Below are 23,151 nucleotides of genomic sequence, written 5' to 3'. Positions count from 1 at the left end.
CAGAGTAAGAGTGCGCCCCAGGAATAAACGTGCACCCCGATCCTACCTGGGTCTGAGAAGTCGCTGAGGGCTCGCCAGCAGAGAAGTGCAGTGGTCCTGACCTCCGCCAGCGTCCTGGTGCCTGCGATCCGGTATGGTGAGTGAGCACCGGCATAGATGCAAAGTGAAGGCAATAGAGTGACAGTCAAATCTCGGTGGACACGAGATTTCCACAACAGCGGCCATCTTGGGGTCAGGCAGCTTGCTCCCATCCCCTATTAAACGTGATAAACGGCCATCTTAGAGTCAGGCGAATGTGAATTGGCCAGCAAGCACGAGCAAAGGCAAATCCAAAGTAATAAGCCTTAGCCAATGCAATTGTCCAAAATAACAAGTACTAGTAAATGCAATCGTCGGAAAGCAACAAGCACTAGCAAAGACAGCTGTTGAGAACAAAGACGATCAGAGAGGCAACAAGCACAAGCCCATGCAAGCGTCAAACATAAACAAATGCAAGTCCTGGATTAAACAAGCACAAGCAAACACAAGAGTCGACACAAAACAAACATTGATAAAATCAAACAAACAAGCATTGGCGATAGAAATAAAACAAGCATTGGCGATAGAAATAAAACAAGCATTGGTGATAGAAATAAAACAAGCACTGGCAAACAAACAAGCATTGACACCGGAAGACCAAACAAGCATTGGCAGAAACCAAACGAACATTGGCGAAGAACAACCAAGCCTTGATAAGGACATATAAACAAGCATTGGCCAATCGAAAGAAACAAGCACAACATACACGGAGGTGACTAAAGGACTTGCACTAGCCTCACCGCGGAGAAGGAGCCCTGCGACCGGCACAGTGCGGCTGGGTAGTGGACATCTCGGAACGCAGGAAATCCAAGTTCTAGTCACTGGCGCATACGGTGATGGTTGCAAGGATTAGTAACGCCCCAGCAGATGACCAGACCCGAGGCCTTGACCAAAGAGGATTAACTACAAAACAACTACGAGAAGCCGAGTGAGCAACCCGCCTGAATACAACCAATCAGAACCCTCTTCTCATGGCGAAGGAAGAAGTAGCACACCGACGCAACCCTTGCTTCAGAGCACCACCCCCAGGAATGCAGTATGATACCTGGAGTCTGTGTCTTGAACAGAACCGATGGCTGGCGACATTGGGTGACTTCCTGGATGCCAATGGTGAACAAAGAGAGAGGAAATGTCTAATGCTGCTCCTCCATCTGGTGGGTCCCGAGGGCCGATGCCCAATCGAAACATTTTCCAAAGAAGACACGGAAATCTATAAAAGACTCCAAGAAAAGCTATGTGCCCGTCTCTCCGCACAAGCGGAAGTGGATCAAGAGCGCATCACTTTCAACACAGCTCGGCAGGAACCGGGTGAACCATTGCCAACCTTCATCACTCGGTTGCGAAACCTGGTACAAGGCTGCCACTTCAACACCTTTACGAACGAGGACGCAGTTCGACTCCGGATAATTGAAGGCTGCGCAAACCCCGACACAAAGCTCAAGATCTTGCGAGGAAAGTGGTCGCTAGAAGAAATCATCAGGTAGGCTGAAATTGGAATGCACGTCAAGGCAAGAGACAGAGCAAAGGACCCGAATCTGAGGGCAAATTATCAAGATGTCTGGACATACGAAACTCGGAAAACAGACAAAACAAAAAAGGGAGAGGGGGAAGGCAGACCAATGAAAAGACAACGGGAGAGACACAGTGACAAGGAGTACTCTGAGCCAATTAGTCAAAGGACAACCTCAAGGAGTTCTTCACCTTCAAGATGTCATTCAAAGTCTGACCAACGGGAGAGACACAGTGACAAGGAATACTCCGAGTCAACCAGTCAAAGGACAACCTCAAGGAGTTCGTCACCCTCAAGATGTCATTCAAAGTCTGACGAGGAGGGAGCGTCAAGTGGGACAGGTCGCACCCCTGGACAAGATGGCAACTTACACAACAAGAGAGTAAGGAAGACAAACTATAGAAGGAGAGCTCAAAATGGTCAAAACTGGAAGTCGGCGCAGGAACACTCTTCGTCAAGTTGTGAAGATGAGTCTGAAGGAACATCATCCAGCAGAAGAACACATCACACCCACATCATGGGTACCCGAGCACCAAACAAGTGGGAAGAAGAAATAAGTCACATAAGACGAACTGACCCTCCCCAACAACGAACAGGAAGAGACCAATGCATCAATGACACCGGAGACAAAGAAGAAACCGAGAAGACGTCGTTGACATGTGAGAAAGGCCAAGATGGAAAATCTCAAGAGCAAACACAAAGAACAAGCACGTGGTTGTTGAGCAACTTCTCAGATGAAACAATGCCAAAGACAAGTCGACGAAAGCGCCCGGAGAACCGTTTTAAAGACAACCCTGAGTCAACGAACAACGTGTCACGGCCCACTTATTTCAGACATCCAGTACCCGGTACACCCTCAAAGGAACGCTTCAAAAGGAGTATGGCCAGGAACTCCTCTGATTCAGAGAGCGCGTCCGTTCGATCCTGGAAGTCGACAAAAGACTTCTCTGACCTAGAAGGCACGTTTATGGCTAGAAACTTCTCTGGTTCAGAGAGCACGTCTGTCCGATCCTGGAAGTCGACAAGAGACTTCTCTGACCCAGAGGGCTCGTCTGTTCAGTCCCGTGAGTTGACCGAGTCATGGTCCCGACAACAGTCATGGCGTCAACCACCCAAACGCACCATGGAACCAAAGGACATCCTTCACGTCAAGAACAACACGTCACACACTAAGGACTCTGAATACCCAGCCATGCCACAAGACAACCTGTCAGGTCAGTCACAAGTATATCTGGACATAGATCAGACACCGTCACCCCTGAAGGGGTCCGCGAGGCTGACCCAAAGGACCTACAAAAAGAAAACAGAGACACTGGACCCTAATCACCAGATGGGAAGGGACCAGCCATCCACTCCGCAAGGAAAACCGGACATGTCAGCAGAAAGAGATCGAGCATCTGAACAAACCGTTACACCGCAGGAAGGAAACATGATGACTGCGAAGTGTGGGAGTAAACAGTTCAAACGCAACGTGGTCAGGAATACCCTGATCCAGACAACAGAAAAACTGACCAAAGCCAAGCCCACCACTGATTCGACACTACTGAGGTTTGAAGAACAGACTGTCCGCCGACCAGTGTGGTGGATTGAAGAATTGCGAACACTGAGGACATTAAGTTCATTTTGTTAAGAAAAGGGGGAGATGTAATATAGTTGACAGTCTAGTAGCTGGGGTGGGCGGAGCTAGGTGGGCTGAGGGGAAGAGGAGGGGTCAGTACAGGATGAGGGCAGTTAGAGCAGGGACATGAAACAGGTTGGAGGCAGATAATAAAGCTCCTTGATTTATAAGTAATGGTGTCTGTGGTCATTAGTAGCAGGATGCTACACGGTGGTATATGACTTGTTCTCTCCCTCAAAGGGCAACTCAACGTAGTTCTCTCCTCAGACCACATCTCTGTTTTTCCCGAGGCTGTACGTGTTCACACACCCACCGCCCCCCCTCGTCGCAGCATCACACACAGACTCTCCCCTTCACTCCTTAAAACTAATCGCATTTCTGCCTCGGGAAGAAAAGTGAGCGATTCGCATAAAAAGAAAAGAAGAAAAAAAAGAAACAAAAGGAGAAAGAAGAATGGAGAAAAAAAAGAGACTCTTCTCCCCATCGGCTTAATTTTTTCGCCTGTTTCTGTATACATTCAAATTAACAACCTTGCTAATTGGATGAATGCAGTTCCCGTCATCATTGCTCCCCACTGTGCTGAGATAAGTTATAACACCCGTTTGAAGGTTAGGAAGTGCTATAAATTGTCTGTTTCGTGCACCTGCCCCGATTTTTAAACAAGCATTGGCAATGCAACAGATCTCACGTTTATATGAGTTTGAGCTATTGACATTGCAAACGACAATGCCTTTTATTTTTGTTTTTAAAACATTAAAAAAGGCATTGTCATTTACAAAGTCAATAGCTCAAACTCGCATAAATGCGAGACCTATTGTATTGAAAATGCTTGTTCTCTCTTTTGCTGAGGGTGAAACTCTGCGGATGAGGAACATATGCACTGGGGCCCCAAAGGGCCACTGGCGCCAGAGAGGGGTCGGGGCAGAGAGCAGGGAGGAAAGGAAGCAGAAAAATGCCTTTTATTTTTGTTTTTAAAACATTAAAAAAGGCATTGTCATTTACAAAGTCAATAGCTCAAACTCGCATAAATGCGAGACCTATTGTATTGAAAATGCTTGTTCTCTCTTTTGCTGAGGGTGAAACTCTGCGGATGAGGAACATATGCACTGGGGCCCCAAAGGGCCACTGGCGCCAGAGAGGGGTCGGGGCAGGGAGCAGGGAGGAAAGGAAGCAGAAACCTAGGGCAGCGTGAAGGTGAATGTGACAGAAAGTGCAGGTGGCAGAGAACATGTGAGGGACAGTGCACAATGAACCCTGAGGGTATAAAGGGTAGAGGCAGAGAGGAGAGATGTTTATAAAGGGTAGAGGCAGAGAGCCGTGGGGCATAGAGGAGAGGTGAAAGAGACCCCAAGGGTAGAACAGGCACGGAGAAGAGGGGGAGGGCAGACAGGACAGGGACGGTGAGCAGAGGCAGAGAGCACGTGATGGGACAATGTACAGTGAACCCAGAGGGTATAAATGGTGAAGGCTGAGAGCCAAGGGACAGAAAGGAGAGGTGGGACCGACCCTGAGGGTAGAACTGGCACGGAGGACAGGGGCAGGGCAGACAGTTTAGGGACAGTAATTAGAGGCAGAGAGCACGTGAAGGGACAGACCACAGTGAACCTTGAGGGAATAAAGGATGGAGGCAGAGAGGAGAGGCACAGTGAGCAGAGAGAGAGGATGCGAGAGAGTCCGAGGGCAGAATAAACAAGGAGGAACAGGGAGGAGCGGGCGGTGAGCAGAGGGTAGAGATTGAAGGAGACCGATGGCGTAAGAGTGAATGTGACAAGTAACAGAGGGCGCACAAAAGATAATGATGAATTTATATATGTAATTCTTTCATGTTTAATTTCTGTTTCACAAGAGAATTAATTGTTTCTTGTTTGAAAATTAAATTTGGATCAATCCCTTCGGTACCCTTTGTTGCTATTTTCTCATCTTAGGATGTCTCCTGCTCAGGTATGGGAGGGTTAAGTGGGCAGAACCCCTGACCATTTTTTTGCACAAAAGATAAAGGGCAGGTAGCACAGGGGCAGTGAGCACGAGAGTACTGTCAGAAGTGAGGATAGGGCAGAGAGCACAAGAGTACTGCAAGACGTCAGGATAGGGCAGAGAGTACGAGAGTACAGTCCGAAGTTAGGATAGGGCAGTGAGCACGAGAGTACTGTCGGAAGTTAGGATAGGGCTGAGAGCACGAGGGTACAGTCAGAAGTCAGGATAGGGCAGAGAGCACAAGAGTACTGTGAGAAGTCAGGATAGGGCAGAGAGCACGAGAGTACTGTGAGAAGTCAGGATAGGGCAGAGAGCACAGAAAAGTGAGAGGTAGAAGTGAACGTGGGTGGAGAGGGAGAGGACAAAGGACAGAACCTGAAGACTGTGGGTAGACAGGGCGGAAGCAGTATCGGAACACAGGATGGACAGAGACGAGTGAGGGCAGAGGCGACAACAGTAGGGGGCACAATAATTGGGGCAGAGAGCCCCTCATTGCTCACCCGCTCCTGCCCCAGGTTATCTACAGCCCCTCACTGCTTACCAGCTCCTGCCCTGGGGTATGTACCAAACCTCGCTGCTCACCAGCTCCTATTCCAGCGTATCTACAGCGCCTCACTGCTCATCAGCTCCTGCCTCCTGGGCTTCGCGGCGTTTGATGGCTGAAGGGGAAACCTAAGGCGGGCAGAGCCAGGGAGGGAGGAGAGAAGGTCTACGTGTTATAATGATAGCTATGTATTCAGGTGGCTTTACAATTTGAGCTAGCATATATAAAAATCAACTGTTTGCAAATAAACTGAATTTGTGTTTTATTATCTGTATAGCACCCAGGCTTTCGAGCATCGAAGTCTGCTAATGCGTGCACTGTAGGACTATTTGCTGAGTTGAAAACCCAGTAATGTGTAAATGGTGCTCATTATGCAGTAAAAAGGAGATTCTGAAATCTTCCATAGGGTTGGACGTCTCTAAAAATAAATAAATTAAAATGTTAAACATGTTCCTGAAGCAATCAACAAATCATCCGCAAATTATCATGAACAAGTCTTTTTAATTAGAAAACTATGGTGCTAGTCAAGTAATCAGACAGTCAGTTTCAAACAATCCTAAAATCACCATTAGCAATGTATCTTGTGAAGTAATCAGGTACTCGGTTTCAAGTCATCCTCAAATCACCAGGAACAGCCACACCTTGTGGAGTCATCAGATAATCATTTGCACAACATCCTGAAATCGTCAGGGTTAATCACATCTTGTGAAGGCATCAGATACTCATTTTTAAGTCATCTTCAAATCATCAGGCTCAGGTTTCTAAACTCTGCTGATGACTTTAAGAGCTTGATGTATGTATGTATGTATAGGCGTACTTATAAAGCGCTATCACTGTCACCCACCGGGCATCCTGGCGCTATGACTGTTTCTGACACAAAGCACGATTTTACCGACTACTGCTCTACTGCGTTATACTAGGGAACAGGTACGTTTTTAACTCCTTTTTAAAGATGGAAAGAACTTCCAAGCTCCTGAGGCTCAGTGGTAAGGAGTTTCACAATCGTGCCGCAGCCGTCCTAAAGGAACCACCGCCCATCCGAGTCCTCCGAAACTTGGGTACCACCACCAGAAATGCCGATGATGACCAAAGAGTTCTTACGGGGGTATACCAAGAAAATAAATCTTGTAATGGGACCGGGCCTTGGTGGTGCAGAGCCTTAAAGACGATACACAGAGCCTTAAAGGTCACCCGTTGAGAAATTGGGAGCCAGTGAAGATCCCTGAGTGCCTTAGTGGAGGAGTCCGAGCGGCGTCGTGAAAGCGCCAACTTAGCGGCGCAGTTCTGAATCCGCTGGAGTTACCCAAGCGCGGTAGTTGGAGCCCCCAGAAGCAATGCGTTGCAATAGTCCAAACGACTAAGGACTATGCTCCACACTACCTCTGGTCTTACCGATGCTGGGAGTAAAGGTAGGATCTTTCTCAGGGATCCAAGTAGGCCCATGCACGTGGCCACAGTCTTGTTTACAGAGGTGTCCAGTTGTAAATCGGAGCTGAACATCACCCCTAGATTCCGAACTGAATCAGCCGGCAGATTTGAGCCGAGGAAATCAGGAGGCCAAAAACCCTGGGGAAGGGCCCTGGGAATCCGATCCAAGGAGCAGTGTAAAACCTCTGTTTTTGAGCTGTTGAATTGAAGGGAATTTTTCCCTAACCAGTCTGCCGTGGCCCTCATGCATTGGTGGAACACCTCCTGTGACACCCCACCCTTACCCTCAAACGAGAAGATAAGCTGAGTGTCGTCAGCATAATTGGTGACCGTAATGCCAAAAGACCTGATCAGTGTGATTAGGGGCCGGAGGTACAGATTGAAAAGGATGGGGCTGATGGCCGAGCCCTGGGGGACTCCCTGACCTACCCTCTTGATGTTAGATTGGTAGGGCGGTAGTGCAACTACCTGATGTCTTTGCTCTAGATAAGACACCAACCATTCCAGGGCCGACCCCGACACCCCCGCCTCCGACAATCTCCTGATCAAGGTCACATGGTTGACCGTATCGAACGCGGCCGACATGTCAAGCAGCACAAAAAGGCTGCCTGACCCATGTCGGCCCGCGTCCGAAGATCATCGAGAACGGACACCAAAGCTGACTCTGTTCCGTGTGCCGGTCGAAACCCAAACTGAGCCACATCCAAGCAATCGTTCTTCTCCAGAAAGTTGGATAGGTGTTTTGTGGCCAGTTTCTCTAGGATCTTGATGGGAAATGGCAGGAGGGAGATGGGCCTAAAGTTCGCTGGACATGTGGGATCCATATTTTCCTTTTTGAGCAGTGGGGAGACCACCGCCAGTTTCCAGCAATCTGGTACCCGTGCCGAGGTGAGGGACTGGCAACATGTGAGAAACAATGGTGGAAACAGCTCATCACGATAGAATTTCCAAAATCTGGGTGGTAGAGGATCCAGCGGTGAGCCAGAGGACACCCCATCAGCCAAAGAGCAGAAATCCTCGAAAGATGGTAACGGGAACGTGCTTAGGTCCACCAATTTAGTGCGCTCCCTATCATTTTCGGGCAGGGTGAAATCATCTGTAGTACTCCCAGATGGAGAAGGGAGGTTGTTTAAGATGTTGGTGATTTTATCCTCAAAGGCTAGTGCTAGCTGATCGCACAAAGCCTGTGAGGCCGGGATGGCATTCTTAGTACATCCGGGGTGGGCCAGGTCCTTCACGATCTTAAATAGGGCCTGAGATTTGTTGGCCGCCGCCAGCAAAGAACTTTCTAAAAAACTGGCTTTAGCCTGCTTGATCTTGATCTTATAAAGTGCCAGTGCTTGCCTAAAGAGGACCCTATGCGGTTCCAGGTACTGTTTCCTCCAGGTTCGCTCAGCCCGTTTACATTGTAGCTTGAGCTGCCGGAGATCTTCCGAGTACCATGGCATGGCAAGATTGGGCCTATCTTTGATTTTCCTTTTCGGGGCCACGGAGTCCAGAGCTGTGGAGATTTTCTGGCAGAGAGTCTCGTAGCTCTCGTCCACGCTCTCTCCTAGCACAAAGCCGTCTGGCAACAGAGAAGGCGGGGCGGATTGTTTATGGAGCCTGGACCACAATCTCCCCGTTCTCGTGCCCTTCATACTCTCTCTCTTCAGAGGGGTGCTGGTGCACACATGGGAAAATTGAACAAGGGCGTGGTCCGTCCAACACTGCGGCTGAACATCCCGAATAGAAGTATTGCCGGGGTCCGCGAAAAGAAGGTCAAGTATGTGACCCTTTACATGGGTTTTAGATAGCACTAGTTGTTGTAACTCGATGTTAGTACAGGCTTGTACCAGGTCTCCATAGGCCGACTTAGTTGAACCCTCTGAGCACAAATTGAAATCCCCCAGCACCATCATCTTGGTGTGGGAATGGGCGAGATCGTATATCAGGTCAATGAGCTCAGGAACGGCCATGAGCGGGCCAGCTGGAGGTCTATAACATAATAGACCTGTAAGTAGCACGCCTCCTGGATCCTTGATAGAAAAGGCCAGCAATTCACATCCAGCAATAACCTTCACATTATGCTGAACGAGATGTAAAGTCTGCCTAAATATAATGCCAATTCCGCCTCCTCTACCTCCCACTCTAGGAGTATGCACTATCTTAAAGCCCGGGGGGCACGCCGACCCCGATTCCACAGAGCTGGTAGATGTTGTCCACGTCTCTGTCATGAACAATATGTCCATATTCCGTGACTCTATCAGTAGCGCAATCTCATCACAGTGTTTAACGAGCGAGCGCACATTTAGCAGTCCGCAGGATATCATAGCTGGATGCTTGGTAGAGGCATTGTCCCTTGAAGTGCTGGCCAGACTAGAGTTAACACTCAGAAGCTCCGCGCGAGTGTACGCGAGAGGGGGGAACCTATGTGTCCAGAGGCATTCCGTCTGGCCCCCGGCGCGACCCGTGCGCGAACGGGCGCAAACGGGCTTACCTCTGGCTTACCTCTGGCGCTCCGCCTGCGCTCCCGCTGCGCGCCCACGCTGCGCGCCTGTATGTTGACCATATTAAATAGCCGTAGACTCTGCAGTCCTGTAGTGCGAGCACTAGACCCCCCAGCCAAAATGGCGCCCGCAATTCGGCGCTCCCTGGCTTCCCTCACTCACCTAAGATGGCGGCTGCAGACAGCCCAGCGCGATGTCTCTAGGAACCCTCAATCCCTAAGCAGGTCAGTTTCCCACTAAATGCGGGATGAGGGGCACAATTTAGGTGCAAGTGAGAGGGGAGAAATCACAATAGAGCGCCTAGATGGAATAGCGCCAAAGGCAACAGCGTGCACGCGCTATACAATAGATGGAGATTTTTATTTTTAAAATAGTTAAAACAGCAGCAGCAGTGCAGCGCTAGGTGTAGCAGAGCGCAATGATCAAAAAAGTCTGGCCACGCGAGAGAGGATGATGTCTGATGATGTCAAAATGGCTTCTAGAGTAGTTGGATGACCATCCAATAACTCTGGGATGGCTTCTAAAGTAATCCTGTTTGACCTGGGGCGTGTGGCCGCGGCCTGATGGCCTGCATTCCCGAGGAGGGGTCGGGGCCTGATCCGGGGTCCTGGTGGCTAAACTACATCGGTGGGGCCGCCCCTGTCCCCCCCCCACCCCCTGACGAATGGACTTGAAATGCTAGTAGAAAATAAAGCTGAGCTGCGCAGGTGAGGAGCGGCCTGGGCGGGTGGGGGGGCCCTCTTCTGATCCTGCCTGCACCCCCATCGACGTCTGGATCCTACACGGGCAGAGATAGCCCCCCCTCACCCGTGTCGGTCCCCCCATCCGCCTCCACCTGGGCCTGGCCATTTACTCTGCCCTGCTGGGCCGCCTGCTTTCACCCGGGGACCCGAGATGAGGATCCGGACAGGGTCCACCCCTCGAGCCCCCTGACCCGCGACCCTAGGGGACTGTGACCGCGTCCGCTGCCCCGGGGTTGGGGCGCTGAGAAGGCTTGCGGCGCCACTGAGGCCTCTTGTGGACCGTCCCTGCTGACTGTGATACACCATCACCCTGCCGGGCTTGGAGGCTCTGAGGCGCCCTTCCCACCAGTGTCCTCCACTGATCGCACTTACGGGGTTCCGAGGCGGGGGGGACTTGCGGAGGCCCTGATCGCCCCCGGGCATTGGATGCCCCGCTGCTGCTCCCAACAGGGGTTGTCTGGCCGCCCTGGGCCGGGGTCGCGCCGCGGGGTCTACGCTCGGCCTGCCGGCGCCTAGACTGGGTCCTGCACCGTGGGGCACTGCATTTGAGGGATCCCCCCCCTGCCTTGGTGCACCTGCTTGGACTCCTGCGGATCCTCCCCCTGATCTTCTCTTGGCGCCTTGACTCCCCGGGCCCCTGACGCCCTGCTGTGGATCTCCGGCTGCCTGTGCCCCCCCCCCCGAGCTCCGAATAGCGAAGTCCTCCGTGGGATCGTGCGACGCTGCTGCTGGACTGGGCGCCTGCCACTGCGGTGTCGCCCGAGCCACTTGGAGGAGCCATGGTCATGGGAAAGAATACGCAACCCACAGTCCCCTCCTCTCAATTGCGCATAAACTAATTCACCAAGACTGACCAGGGCCCCGGCGCCGGACCCCCTCCGCCCTCCAGGGCGGAGGGAGGTGACTTGTCAATGATCCTACAGGCTATCAGCGCCTCCCAAATGTCGGTGGAGGCCAAAATTGGGGAGGTATGGGTTGACGTTGCCCTGATCCGGCAGGACCTTAGAAACGCCACAGCGCGCATCACTGAAGCTGAGTCTCGAATCTCCACGACGGAAGATGACCTGGCTACTCTAAAGACTCAGTTGGCCCGCCTTCAAACCCTGACGTCCGACCTCCATCGTAGGGCAGAGGACGCCGAAAACCGGGTACGACGGAACAACCTACGCCTCGTAGGCTTTCCGGAGGGGGTGGAGAGGGGCCCGGTGGCTGACTTCCTGGAAGCTTGGTTCCGCTCCTGGATGCCGGCGGAGAAACTTTCCCCCTGGTTCGCCATAGAGAGGGCCCATCGTTCTCTGGCGCCTGAACCCCCACCTGGAGGCCCTGCCAGACCCTTCATTCTCTGTATCTTTAACTTCCGAGACCGGGATGCCATCCTGGGTGCGGCCAGGGACCTAGGCCCACTGAGATTCCAAAACTCCACGATTATGGTCTTCCTGGACTATTCGAGGGAGGTCCAGTCCCAAAGGACCGAGGGGGTGGCTGCCCTGCTGGGGGTCCGACCCGCAACCTGAAATGTGTCTCTATCATGTTTCTCCTCCCACCTATGCTTTTCCTTCAATCCCTTCCTCTTTCTTCCTTCTTGCCTTCTCCTTTCTCCCTACGCCTGTCCCTTTCTCTCATCTCTCTCTTCCTATCATGCTGTCTCGGAGGTTTCTGCAGATAAAGGTCAATGTATGAGGTTCTTCATTGCCCTTAGATGTTTACGGCTGTTGTTACGCATCCGATACTACGGAGGAGGGTCCTCCCTTGATTGACTTTGGACTAGTGCCACTGTTCCCGACTAATCGTTTCAGTTTAGTTTTTGTCCTCTGCTGAGGGTTCCTTAATTTGGGGTGTTGTATTTTCGGACAACAGATGCTCCTTGTTATGAAGTGTAGGGTGGGGGGTGTTGGGGGGGTGTGAGGGGGGCCGTTGTCTCCCTGTGGTTACTGGTTCTGCCCACTAGTGGGCTGTTTCATTCATGTTGATATTGTGCAGCCGCTTTTCGGCATACATAGCTGCCGCTCTTTCTACTACTGTTCTATCACGGATCAGCTCTGTCCGACATTCACATGTGGCATATTGTGGCTCTGGCAACCCTGGGTCCCCCTGGGCCATCTGAGGATCGGTCAGCAGGCTGCTGGCCCCCCCTACCTCAATGTCCCTCTGCAGCCCTGGATGCGCGACATGCCCCGCTCCCTGGTCCCGAAACAAGGTGCTGGGTCCTGCCCCTCTGGCGCGCCCGCCTGCTACCCTCGCGCTCTCCCGCATCCCTCCCTTCCCCAAAGGCGTACTCTCTAAATAGGCCCCTCCACGTTCTTTCCTGGAACGTTAATGGCGTCCTTGACCGCATCAAGCACACGCTGGTCCTCCGAGCTGCGCAGCGCCTTTCAGCGGATGTACTCCTTCTCCAGGAAACCCACCTCCTGGGCACTCAATGTAATTTTCTAGCTCAATACGGATTCGTGATGGCCTGGCACTCCGGCTTCCAGCACGGGTCCCGGGGAGTGGCGATTCTGCTTCGGAGGGGTCTCCCCTTACCCTGACTAAAGCTTACCATGATCCTTTGGGGCGATACGTTGCGGTCTCGGGTGTGCTGGAGGGCTGTCCTCTGAACATCTTGGATGTATATGTCCCTCCCGCCCTCCGTCCCCCGACGCTACGCTCCCTCACGCAAGTTTTTTCCGACTTCCCACCCGGCCTTACCATGGTGGGTGGTGACTTCAATGCTGTCATGCAACCGGAGCGGGATATGTCGGGCCCCCCTTCGTAACCCGTTCCTCCTCCGCGGAGGCCCTCTCGTGTTGGGCGTCCGCCTTGGTGCTCTGTGACGTCTGGCGGGTGTGGAACCCACGGAAGATACAATACACTCATACTTCGGCCTCCCACCACACCCACTCCCGCATACACCTTCTCCTATTTCCGGCCGCAGACTGCCGCTTTATTTCAGAGGTGAGCATCTTGCCAAAAGGGCTATCGGACCATTCCCCGGTCTCCCTGCGTGTTGGCTCTACTCTGGGGGGACCCCGTGTGATGTGGCGCTTCAATGCCTGGTTCCTGCAAGATCCGGCTCTGGTGGAGCAACTGGGGCAAGAACTCACCCGCTATTTCACCGCAAATGAGGGTTCCGTCCCGTTGGCTGGGACCCTATGGGAAGCCGGTAAGGCAGTGATCCGTGGAGTGGCAAGGGGACTGGTCCACGCCAAGCGAGCAGCTCGGCTGGCCCGACTTGCAAACTTGGAGGCTGACCTGGCTGGTGGGAGTTGTCGAGGGGACCCCACCGGCCGGTGGCGCTGATCCAGGAGGAGATTCGCCAGATCTCGCTCGATTCGGCCCAACAACTATGGCGCTCGTCGGTGGCGCGGGTCTATGGTTGGGGGGATAAAAATGGTACACTTCTCCACAACCTGGTCTCCTACCCCAGGATCCACGCGTCATCCCGGAGATTCACACTCCGGACGGCACCCTCCTGGTTACATCCAGGGCCGTAGCGGGAGCCTTCGCTGATTTTTACACTCGCCTTTACGCGGCGTGCCCTCCGGAGGCGCTCTTACCCACCCTTCTGGATGAAGCTGACGTCCGCTTGTCCTCCCTCGCTCCGGAGGATGCAGAATCCCTAGAACGACCCTTCTCGCTGGAGGAAGTCTTGGAGGCTATCCCTCTTCTGAATCGGGGCAAAACGCCGGGCCCAGACGGATTCCCTCTGGAGTTTTACGCGGCCTTTAGGGACACTTTGACCCCCCAGCTGTTACATCTCTTTCGCCATGCGATAGAGAAGGGCACCTTCCCCCCTCCCCGAATCGGAGTTGGCCACGATAGTGGTCATTCCTAAGACCCACCCCCCCTCGGCGAACTGTGCGGACTTCCGCCCCATTTCACTCATCAATACCGAACTCAAGTTCTTCGCCACAATACTGGCTCAGAGGCTTAAGCCCCTCCTTCAGGGCCTTGTTCTTCCGGACCAATGCGGCTTTATGACGGCCAGAGGAACCCGTCACTGCATCCGCCGCCTCCACCAGGCCCTGGCCCACCGTTCCCGCCTCTCTCCCTATCTGGCCCTCCTCTCTCTGGATTTCGAGAAAGCCTTCGATACGGTGGGCTGGGAGTATCTGCACGATGTGCTGAAGGAAATGGGATTTGGCGCCCAGTTCCGCAGATATATCGGGGTCCTCTATGCGAACCCCAGGGCCCGTGTACTAGTCAACGGGACGCTTTCACGGGCGTTCCCGATTCGAAGAGGGACGCGCCAGAAGTGCCCCCTGTCTCCGCTCCTATTCGCGTTAGCAATGGTGCCCTTGGCGATGCTCATCCGGCACGACCGCCTTATCCGGGGGTGGGCCTGGAATGAGAGTCACATAGATAAGATCGCCCTCTACGCAGACGATGTGCTTCTGTACCTGGCGGATCCGGCAAACTCGGGCCCCAGGTGCCTGCACCTCCTCCGGGATTTCGAGCGAGTCTCTGGTCTCCGACTTAACGCGGCCAAGTCCACCCTGGTCCCCCTACACCCCTCCCGGGAGTGTTTCGACTGGCAGTCGTCCATTCCTCTTCGTCATCATTCGGTCAAATATCTGGGGATATGGGTGACTCTTCTGCCGGAGTTGGAGTGGGCACTGAACGTCACGCCCCTGGTGACGCGGATGAAATCCGACTTGAAGAAATGGCACTCCCTTCCCCTTAACCCCTTGGGGCGGAGCGCGCTGTTCAAGATGATGATTCTTCCCCGCTTCCTTTATATCCTGCAGAACACCTCCATTCCACTCCCCCGGGCCTGGTTTTGGGAGCTGGACGGCACCCTGTCCAGATTCCTTTGGGGCGGCGGCCGACCGCGGATCTCCCTCGCGCACGGCCGCATCCCACCTTACGACGGGGGCCTAGGGGTGACCCATCTCTTCCTCTATTATTTAGCAACCAAACTAATAGTCATCCACGACTGGTATGCGGGCAGCTGGTCCGACCCGGCATACCGGGTGGAGCTGGAGGAGACAGACTTCCCTCGGATCCAGGCGTACCTTTACGGATGCCCGATTCCGCAAACTCTGGCCCCCATTACCAGGACGGTCTTGATGGCTTGGCTAACTGCTCTGCGCCATACGGGATGGGACCGCAAATTTACCCTCCAAGTGCCTTTATGGCATAGGAACTGGCTCCGCGAGGTGTCTTCCCTTGGCGGGTTCCGTCGTTGGGATCTCATTGGGGTATCTGTGCTCGGGGATGTTTGGGTGGGTGACCACATTCGAACCTTCGCGGACCTGCAGCAGCGCTATGCCCTTTCCCATGCCCAGCACTTCCGCTATCTGCAGCTGCGTCACGCCCTCCAAACGCATCTTCCCGCGCCATCTACCCTCCCAGAGTTTAGCCCACTGGAGGCCCAAGTAATGATGGGGGACCTGGGGAGAGGGGGAGTGTCCCGAATATACCGTGCCATAGTTAATAACAGCCCTGCGACCCTCGACCACCTCCGTGCCCGATGGGAGGAGTGGGTGGGACCCCTGGAGGAGGCCGACTGGAGGGATGCCCTGATGGCCCCCCGTACCCTGACCACGTCCTCCAAGCTGCGGCTGGTACAGATATATTACCTGCACACGTCCTACCTCACTCCGGAGAGGCTGTTTCAAGCCCGCCTAAGAGCCTCCCCGGATTGTCCTAGATGTGGATACTCCCAGGCGGATTTTTTCCACATGGTGTGGACGTGCCCGGGGCTGGAGAGGTTTTGGGGGGGAGTGGAGAGAGAGTTAACACAGGCCTTGGGGTGGGAGGTCCCTCATGACCCGATTCGGATGCTCCTGGGCGTATTTGATGGCCTCGATGGTACCAGATCTGACAAACGCCTGCTGGGGACGGCGGTGGCCGTGGCTAAGCGGGACATAGTGCGCCACTGGCTCCGAGACTCAGCTCCCACGGTGAAGGGCTGGAGGAGAGGGGTAGACTGGTGCGAGGCCCAGGAGGAGGCCCTCTGTGAATCCCGGGGTTCACCGGAATGCTTCTCCAAAGTCTGGGGGAAATGGTTCAACCTGCTGCCACCATAATCTTGAAGCAATGTTTTGGTTCTTGCCTAGCTCCAATGTTGTGATGTCGGACTGGCTTGCTAATAACTTCTTTATGTATGATGCTGATTTTTTCCAAATGTGCCTAATGATTGTCGAGCTGCTACCAATGAATTGTCTCTGTTGTTTTGAAAATGCTAATAAAATTGATTATCAAAAAAAAAAATAGCTGTGCTTAGATAAAGGAGAAGAGGGTAAAATAAAGACACAGGTGTAGTAATAGATTATTGGCAGACTTTTCTATTTCATTTGGTAAATTTTCCTATATTATGTGACCTCTCACTGAACACTCTTCTCCCATAGTCAGCACTACAGGGCATGTTAGATGCTTCTCAAAAGAACGATTGTAGCAAACTAATCTTCTTTGTAATCGCGACAAGAAGCAAGGTATATCCTGATTCCACCAGAATAAGTCCAGCTGCCCTGAATAACAATACTTATGCTATCTGCTAGTCCCCCTAGATTTGTAAGGAATGCCAATAGGTTAGTGGTACTTAGTAAAAGCAGTAAAACAGTCGCTAGCAAGAATGTTGATAGAGATCAAAAGAAATAAAAGCCAAAGAAAAAATATGCACTAGGATATTGATAAATGAGTGCTCCATTTTACTATTTAAAGAAAGCATGCTACTACAGCCTACAAATTTGAATGTTTTTCTTAACCTTTGTTGTTATTACCTATACTGTGAACCATCCCTTAGGGGCCTTTGTTATACCTACCTATTTGCCTCCATAACTGTTCTGAAAAGCTACATTACAGTTGCAATTCATGTTATCCGAAGGTGGCACAAGATGGAGAGCTTGTTGCAATTATCACTTTTTTACATAGGGCAAGATATTTCCTTGTTGATCAGAAATCTTCAAATAGTAAAATACATTGAGTACATTTCATAAAAATTCCGAAAGCATCAGTCATCTTAGGGGTCATGGTTAATAACGAACATTCCCCCTAAGATTACATTTGGATTGAAAACGATACCAAATGGGAATAGGAATGTAGAAACATTTTGTTATATTCCCATGTTAATTCTCTTATAAATTAACCTTGCTTCTTAGGTTGCATAATTGGAAAATGATCTTCTGATCTAGGTCTCAGCACTTTGAAAGGACACGGAATGCTGGAAAACCTGCATTTAAGAAACACCTTTTCACTGTATCTCACTAGATTATTGAACTTTTAGGAAATGTGCAATATTTTTTGTAATTCCTTACCTCTTGCCGGCTGGTTTGATGGAAGTGTTTGGGATTGTTAATAGATAGAGGAAATAACATTTCAAGGAGCTGAAGAGGTTTTCTGTGGAGATACCCTGGCCAAGATTCAATAATTTCAGGTAGTGACTAAGGAACACCTAATAAAGATTGAAAATAAAATAGAAATTATAGTGCTAACTTCATCACTAGCTCCAGCTTCTCATGTGAGACCTAATCGTATGGTATTGTCCTATGAGAAATGTGGTCAAGCAAGAAGTAATCTACTTAATAACACAAAAATATTTACATTATAGTAACCTTTGGGGACTAGTAGAAATGCAATGTCTATTAAAGCAAAGCAAGGATTGACTGGAATTATATCTTGACATATAACAAAGAATGCTATAAATAATGTTCAAACCAGCTACTTGCGGACCCTACTATAATTATTTTAGAACATTTTGATGTAACTTTTTTACGAACTCTATTAAACCCCGGATCCTTCCTTTTGTAAACTTTTTGCAAGGTGGTCATTTGACTTAGCGTTATGAAGTTGCCTAATGACTGCGGTGCTTCTGGCCTAGTTGGAATCCTGAATTTAGTAATTAAGAGGGCGTCAGAAGTTTTGGCTGCATTGTACGTACCTCTCTTTACAGGTATCACACAAACATGTGAAATTTGTTCCTCAGGGTTATGTTCATCAATAAGCTGATGTATGGAGAAAGGTATCAAGAGTGAGTTGCGGTTATGCCAACTAATATCTCTGCTCGACACTGCTTCCACAATTTTTGTGGCAATACTTCTTCAGTGCAGAGAGGAGTTGAGTCTCCGTCTGCTCACGCAATGGTGATGGAATGGTTCCGTCACGGCCCGGCCGCCGCGCCTCCGCGGCATCAATTTTGCGCCTGTCTGGCGCATTCTATTGAGCGGGCGGGGCCGTGACGGAACCATTCCGTCACAAGCACAGCGCCACCGTGGCTCGTGACGGAGTGGTTCCGTCACGAGCAAGGTGGCGCAGCGCGGCCCCCCTCCCCCCTAGCGCCGCGGCCAAGGGGTTAACAGACTTGTTGGGAGGGGTGGACGCAACACAGGTGGGGGAGTGAGATTTGAGGAGAGGGGGCAAGCCTAACAAGAGGGAGATAGCTAGAAGATATATGCTCTCTCTTGGAGCAGTGAATATAAAAGTACCCTAAATGTGAGCAGTGAAAAGCTACAAGTCACCTATGAAAACAAAATTGAAAAGAGACTACACTCCAGGGCAAGGACAAACACTGGAAGAGGAGGGTAAGTCATCAAATAAGAAGCAAGTAAATGAGAGCGACAATAAAGCCAACCAGTGGCAAGTAATTAACAGGTTGTAAGCGCATTATAAGTTCACAATATATCTTTCACAACCAAATAGCTTCACTTTCTTTTAGTCGAGACCTAAAAAAGGGCATAACTGGCCCGAGATTATTTACTAACAACTTCCTGCTTCTTAAACTGACTTCTTTTGAGTGTTTCTTGGGCAGCTAGGTTTTAGCCACTAGTTCTCTTGGGAAATTAGGAAAGGAAGGGTTGTTCTCGTCATATAAAACTATTGTTTTTTTTAAAATGTATGTTGCCGTATAGAAACTATACATAAATTAATGGTATTGGATTTCAAATACAGGAACAATTTAATAATTGTACTTATATTTTTCCCTCTAGGCAAAGTCTCAGTACTTGTTTTCAACAATGACTGTAATTAATGCTGATGAAGGAAATAGTGACGTAGAAGACGCAGCTATGTCTTGTGAATTAGACAACGACAGCGATGTGATTAATATGGAGCCAGCAATAAAACCGAAACCTAAAATTATATGCTTGGATGAACAGACAGTACTTTCTGTTGCAAAGGCCATTCTTCACAGCCAGATCGAAGTGTGTGGTATTCAGTTTTTCATTCACAAGATTTTGTCAATTCTACCCGTGATATTGTTTTTTTTTAACTCTTAAAATGTTTCTAATGCAGGTGCTGAATTTGCATGGAAATGGTTTAAATAAGTTAAAGGACCTATCCAAATTTAAATGGATTCGAAAACTCATTATTAGCTTCAATGAATTCACCAGCTTGGAAGATGTGTCCTACTTGGTAAGATGTACTTTCCTTCACTGCAGTTTCAGTAACTAGTATTTGCTTGGGATACTACATTATACAGTAGCTATTACCAGGATTGGAGAGCATGCTTGTTTCCCTGTTTTCCTGCCTTTCACCTTTTGTGTTTTTCCCAATGGCCCCCAACACTAGGTGACCCCCATCAGCAGCTCTCAAAGTAAGAAACCTAGTAGCCATCTTTGGCTTCACAGAATCGTTAATTCCTGAAACGAATGCTGAGGCGGGGAACACATTCCCCCACCTTAATATGCTAAGCAACGTTACTACACTGGTATGTTTTCATCACAAAGTCAAACCTGCTCAGTCACTTAAACACTCTCTTCTTGAATATTGTAGCAGCATGCACACATGCCCACAGAAGAAGAGTTAACATCAACTTTAGCTGGTCTAAAATCGAGCAAGAAAATTAGCCATAGGTGTAAAAGAACAGTGGATCACTCTTTCTCTTCAGCAGTGTGCAGCCTTCAAGCTTTGCATCATCCACACAGCATAATGTTCCTGGTGGCCAAATTCCTGGCTAAATTATTCCTCAACTACAAGCCACCTTGTAGCATGAATTTGTCATCTGGTGACAGGATCACCCCGCTTCAGTGGCATAACACAAAATTAATGTTGAATGCTTTGTGCGTTTTATGTTTACAGTTGCTAGAAGGTTTTTTGTTCAAAAACATGTAAGTACAAAATATCTATTTTATTGGACATGGGAAACCAATTGAAAGAAAATAACAAATGATACAAAAAATATCACATTACTTACGGAAAGCTAAATTTTTCTAGCTTTCTTTGCTATATTTTAGTAAAACCTCCTTTTTCGCACATTTTGGTGGACAAGGTTACCAGAAACACACACTATGCTCTAAATGGCATTGCAGTGACTAATAATAAGGTCTGCAGTGCAGGCCATATCTGCATTAATTGAATAAGGAACTTTTTTATGCTGAAATATCTGCTCATGTGGTTGTAGGTGGACGTGGGTGTCCCTTCCTGCTGGCTGTCTTGGGAAAGTGATAAAGAGGATCGTGTTGGTGTTCAAATAATAAACTTTTAATATTTTCTCCTAGGGTATAGCACATAAGTCTTACTTGAATCCTATAAATATATCATTTTTATGGCCTCTTAGTAATTTGTCCTTGAAAAACTTAACATTGCACTGTTTTTGTTTGCAGACAAAGCAAATGCAAATCGCGCAGAAAACCAGTAGATAGCCTTCTAATGTTCTTCCCCTGCCTCTAAAGTAAATTGCTAATAACCTCCAAACAATAATTGCACACATTTCAGTTTATAATGTGAAAAGAATAATCACTATTGCCTATATACCTTCTAGAGAAACAGTTAATACAGTTGTCTGTATATGACATCAGAATAGGGATGTTGAATACCTATATATTTATTTTATTTCAACATTTGTATAGCACTGAATGTGCCCTTTAGGTAACTTAAGAGGGTTTAACCTAAATCGGCACTGTGTTTAATCCTTACGATCCTTGTCTCGACTGTCCAGGGATCCTGATAAAATGGATATCGGAGCCATGTACCTTGGTCTGTTGTTGGGATATGAATATTCATAGTGAGGTAAGATAGGCTCCTAAACAAAGAGGAAATAATTTCTAATTTAATCATTGGTTTATTTATTGTGTGAGTTTAAAGCACTTCTAATAGGAGGGCTGCATCAGATAGTACATAAGAACACTTGCACTTGAGATGTTAACATGAAAGTGGAGACGTTCTCTATCTATGCACTGAGGATCTGTCACAATGTCCCAACAATATAGGAAATTACCCTTACAGCCTGCAATTCAGGAAGGAATTGAAGACCCATCTTCAAAAAGTATTAGCTCTCCACTCAGTAGGAACTTCACCTAAGCCCAGCCTCTTCTAAACAATAGTAAATCGTGTCACTGGGCCCATGCCATCTGTTCCGTGCTTCACTAAACCTGTAGTGGCCTTGCACTATGCAAATGCTATTAATATACAAAGTGGATTGATGTAGAATTGTGGTTGAAAATAGAGACATGGACATTAGGAAGAGATTTTATATAAACTAGACGCTTGCTGCTGTGTTGCATGGACAAAATGGCAAATAAGTAATAGAGGTACTGGTAAACAAACTGAAATAAAATAGATATTTGAACAAAAAAAATGGCCATGTTACAAAGCGTGGCTTTAAACAAGTCATTAAGTAATGTTCATATAGTACTTTCAATGTTTATAATTTCAGATGATGTAAAATGCTCATAAATATTCAGATTTAAAAAAATGCTTTGTGCGTCTCTCCCAACTCAGTTGGGAGTGCTCTTTTGAGTGCCATGACTAGGTTTGAGGAATGTCTGACATTATTAGGAGTTTGAATATCCTGCCGTTAATTCCTCTTGAGCCTTTTAAGTGGCATTTCCTTCACACGCTGAAGTGGCGGCAAGATAACTGGAGTTTCTGCTAGCAGCAGAAGGATGACTTGATGGAGTGGATGTGCAGCACCTGACTTCCAGTGTACATAGGTTGATCACATAGACCACATAGATGAATTAGCTTGTCTGAAGTCTGAGTTTGCAAGAATGGGCTGAGAAAATCACTTACGGTCTAATTTAGATCTCAGGTTACTCTGTCACAACGGTGACGGATATCCTATCCGCCGAAATATTAATCCCACAGGACATATTGGGAATTATATTTCGCCAGACGTTGTGAAGGAGTAATCCATCCGCCAAGATCTAATCAGGCCCTTTCCATGTGTTTGAGTTTCTTTAGAGGAGGTCCCTGAATGGCAGAAGTCCTTTCTGGGACTAGGCCAGAACTCGGTGGGTAGTCCAGGAGTGGGACAGCTGGGCATTAAAACTGTGATGAGCTGCCTTATATGGCTCTCCTGATTCTCTGCTAGTCAGAATAACTACAGTGGCTCATACTCATCAGCACAACAGCACCTCAGGCGCTGGAGGAAATACAGTATGTGGACAAACATAGTTTTTCACCACTATATGTTCACTATGCATGGATTCCCTTGTGATATTTTGGGTCTGGGTTGGCTCCTAGTCTTGGTACCATGCCAACTGTAAGCCTCAACAGATCGAGGTTTAGGAGTCTTTCCAGCTGGTCACTGTCATACGATACTTTCCACAGAGCTGGAAAATGAGGATTAGCTCTGTCTCAATACAGACCCACAGGTCCTATCCTGTCCAGCTTGCAAGGATTTTCTGTATGCCTCTTGCATCAGGGTAGGCTTGATAGGAAATGTCCAACGGCCATATTACTTTGAGTGCCCAGCTATGACCAAATCTAGTTTTGGCAGCGGAACGTCCCTGTTCCACTACCATGTGTTCCACATGTGTTCAGTCCACCATGTATATTTATTGCACAACCATTGACTGTTTCCAAGACTTCTTGGTGCCTCTCATCCCTGAAGAAAGGATTCCCCATGA

General features: G+C 49.3%; 1 protein-coding gene across 1 annotated transcript in view; it reads left to right on the top strand.

Annotated features, from left to right (window-relative positions):
* Nucleotides 1-23,151, top strand: part of LRRC9 (leucine rich repeat containing 9) — a 1,011,210-nt gene that overhangs the window by 534,693 nt on the left and 453,366 nt on the right. Inside the window, exons 16-17 of the mRNA XM_078660357.1 lie at nt 19,291-19,503; nt 19,595-19,714. Coding sequence (XP_078516483.1) covers nt 19,291-19,503; nt 19,595-19,714 — 333 coding nt within the window. The remainder of the gene's footprint in view (nt 1-19,290; nt 19,504-19,594; nt 19,715-23,151) is intronic.

The sequence above is a fragment of the Lissotriton helveticus genome, chromosome 9 (assembly GCF_964261635.1).
Source record: "Lissotriton helveticus chromosome 9, aLisHel1.1, whole genome shotgun sequence".
Taxonomy (NCBI): Eukaryota; Metazoa; Chordata; class Amphibia; order Caudata; family Salamandridae; genus Lissotriton; species Lissotriton helveticus.
Note: the sequence above shows the minus strand (reverse complement) of the source record. Positions and strands in the feature narration are given on the sequence as shown.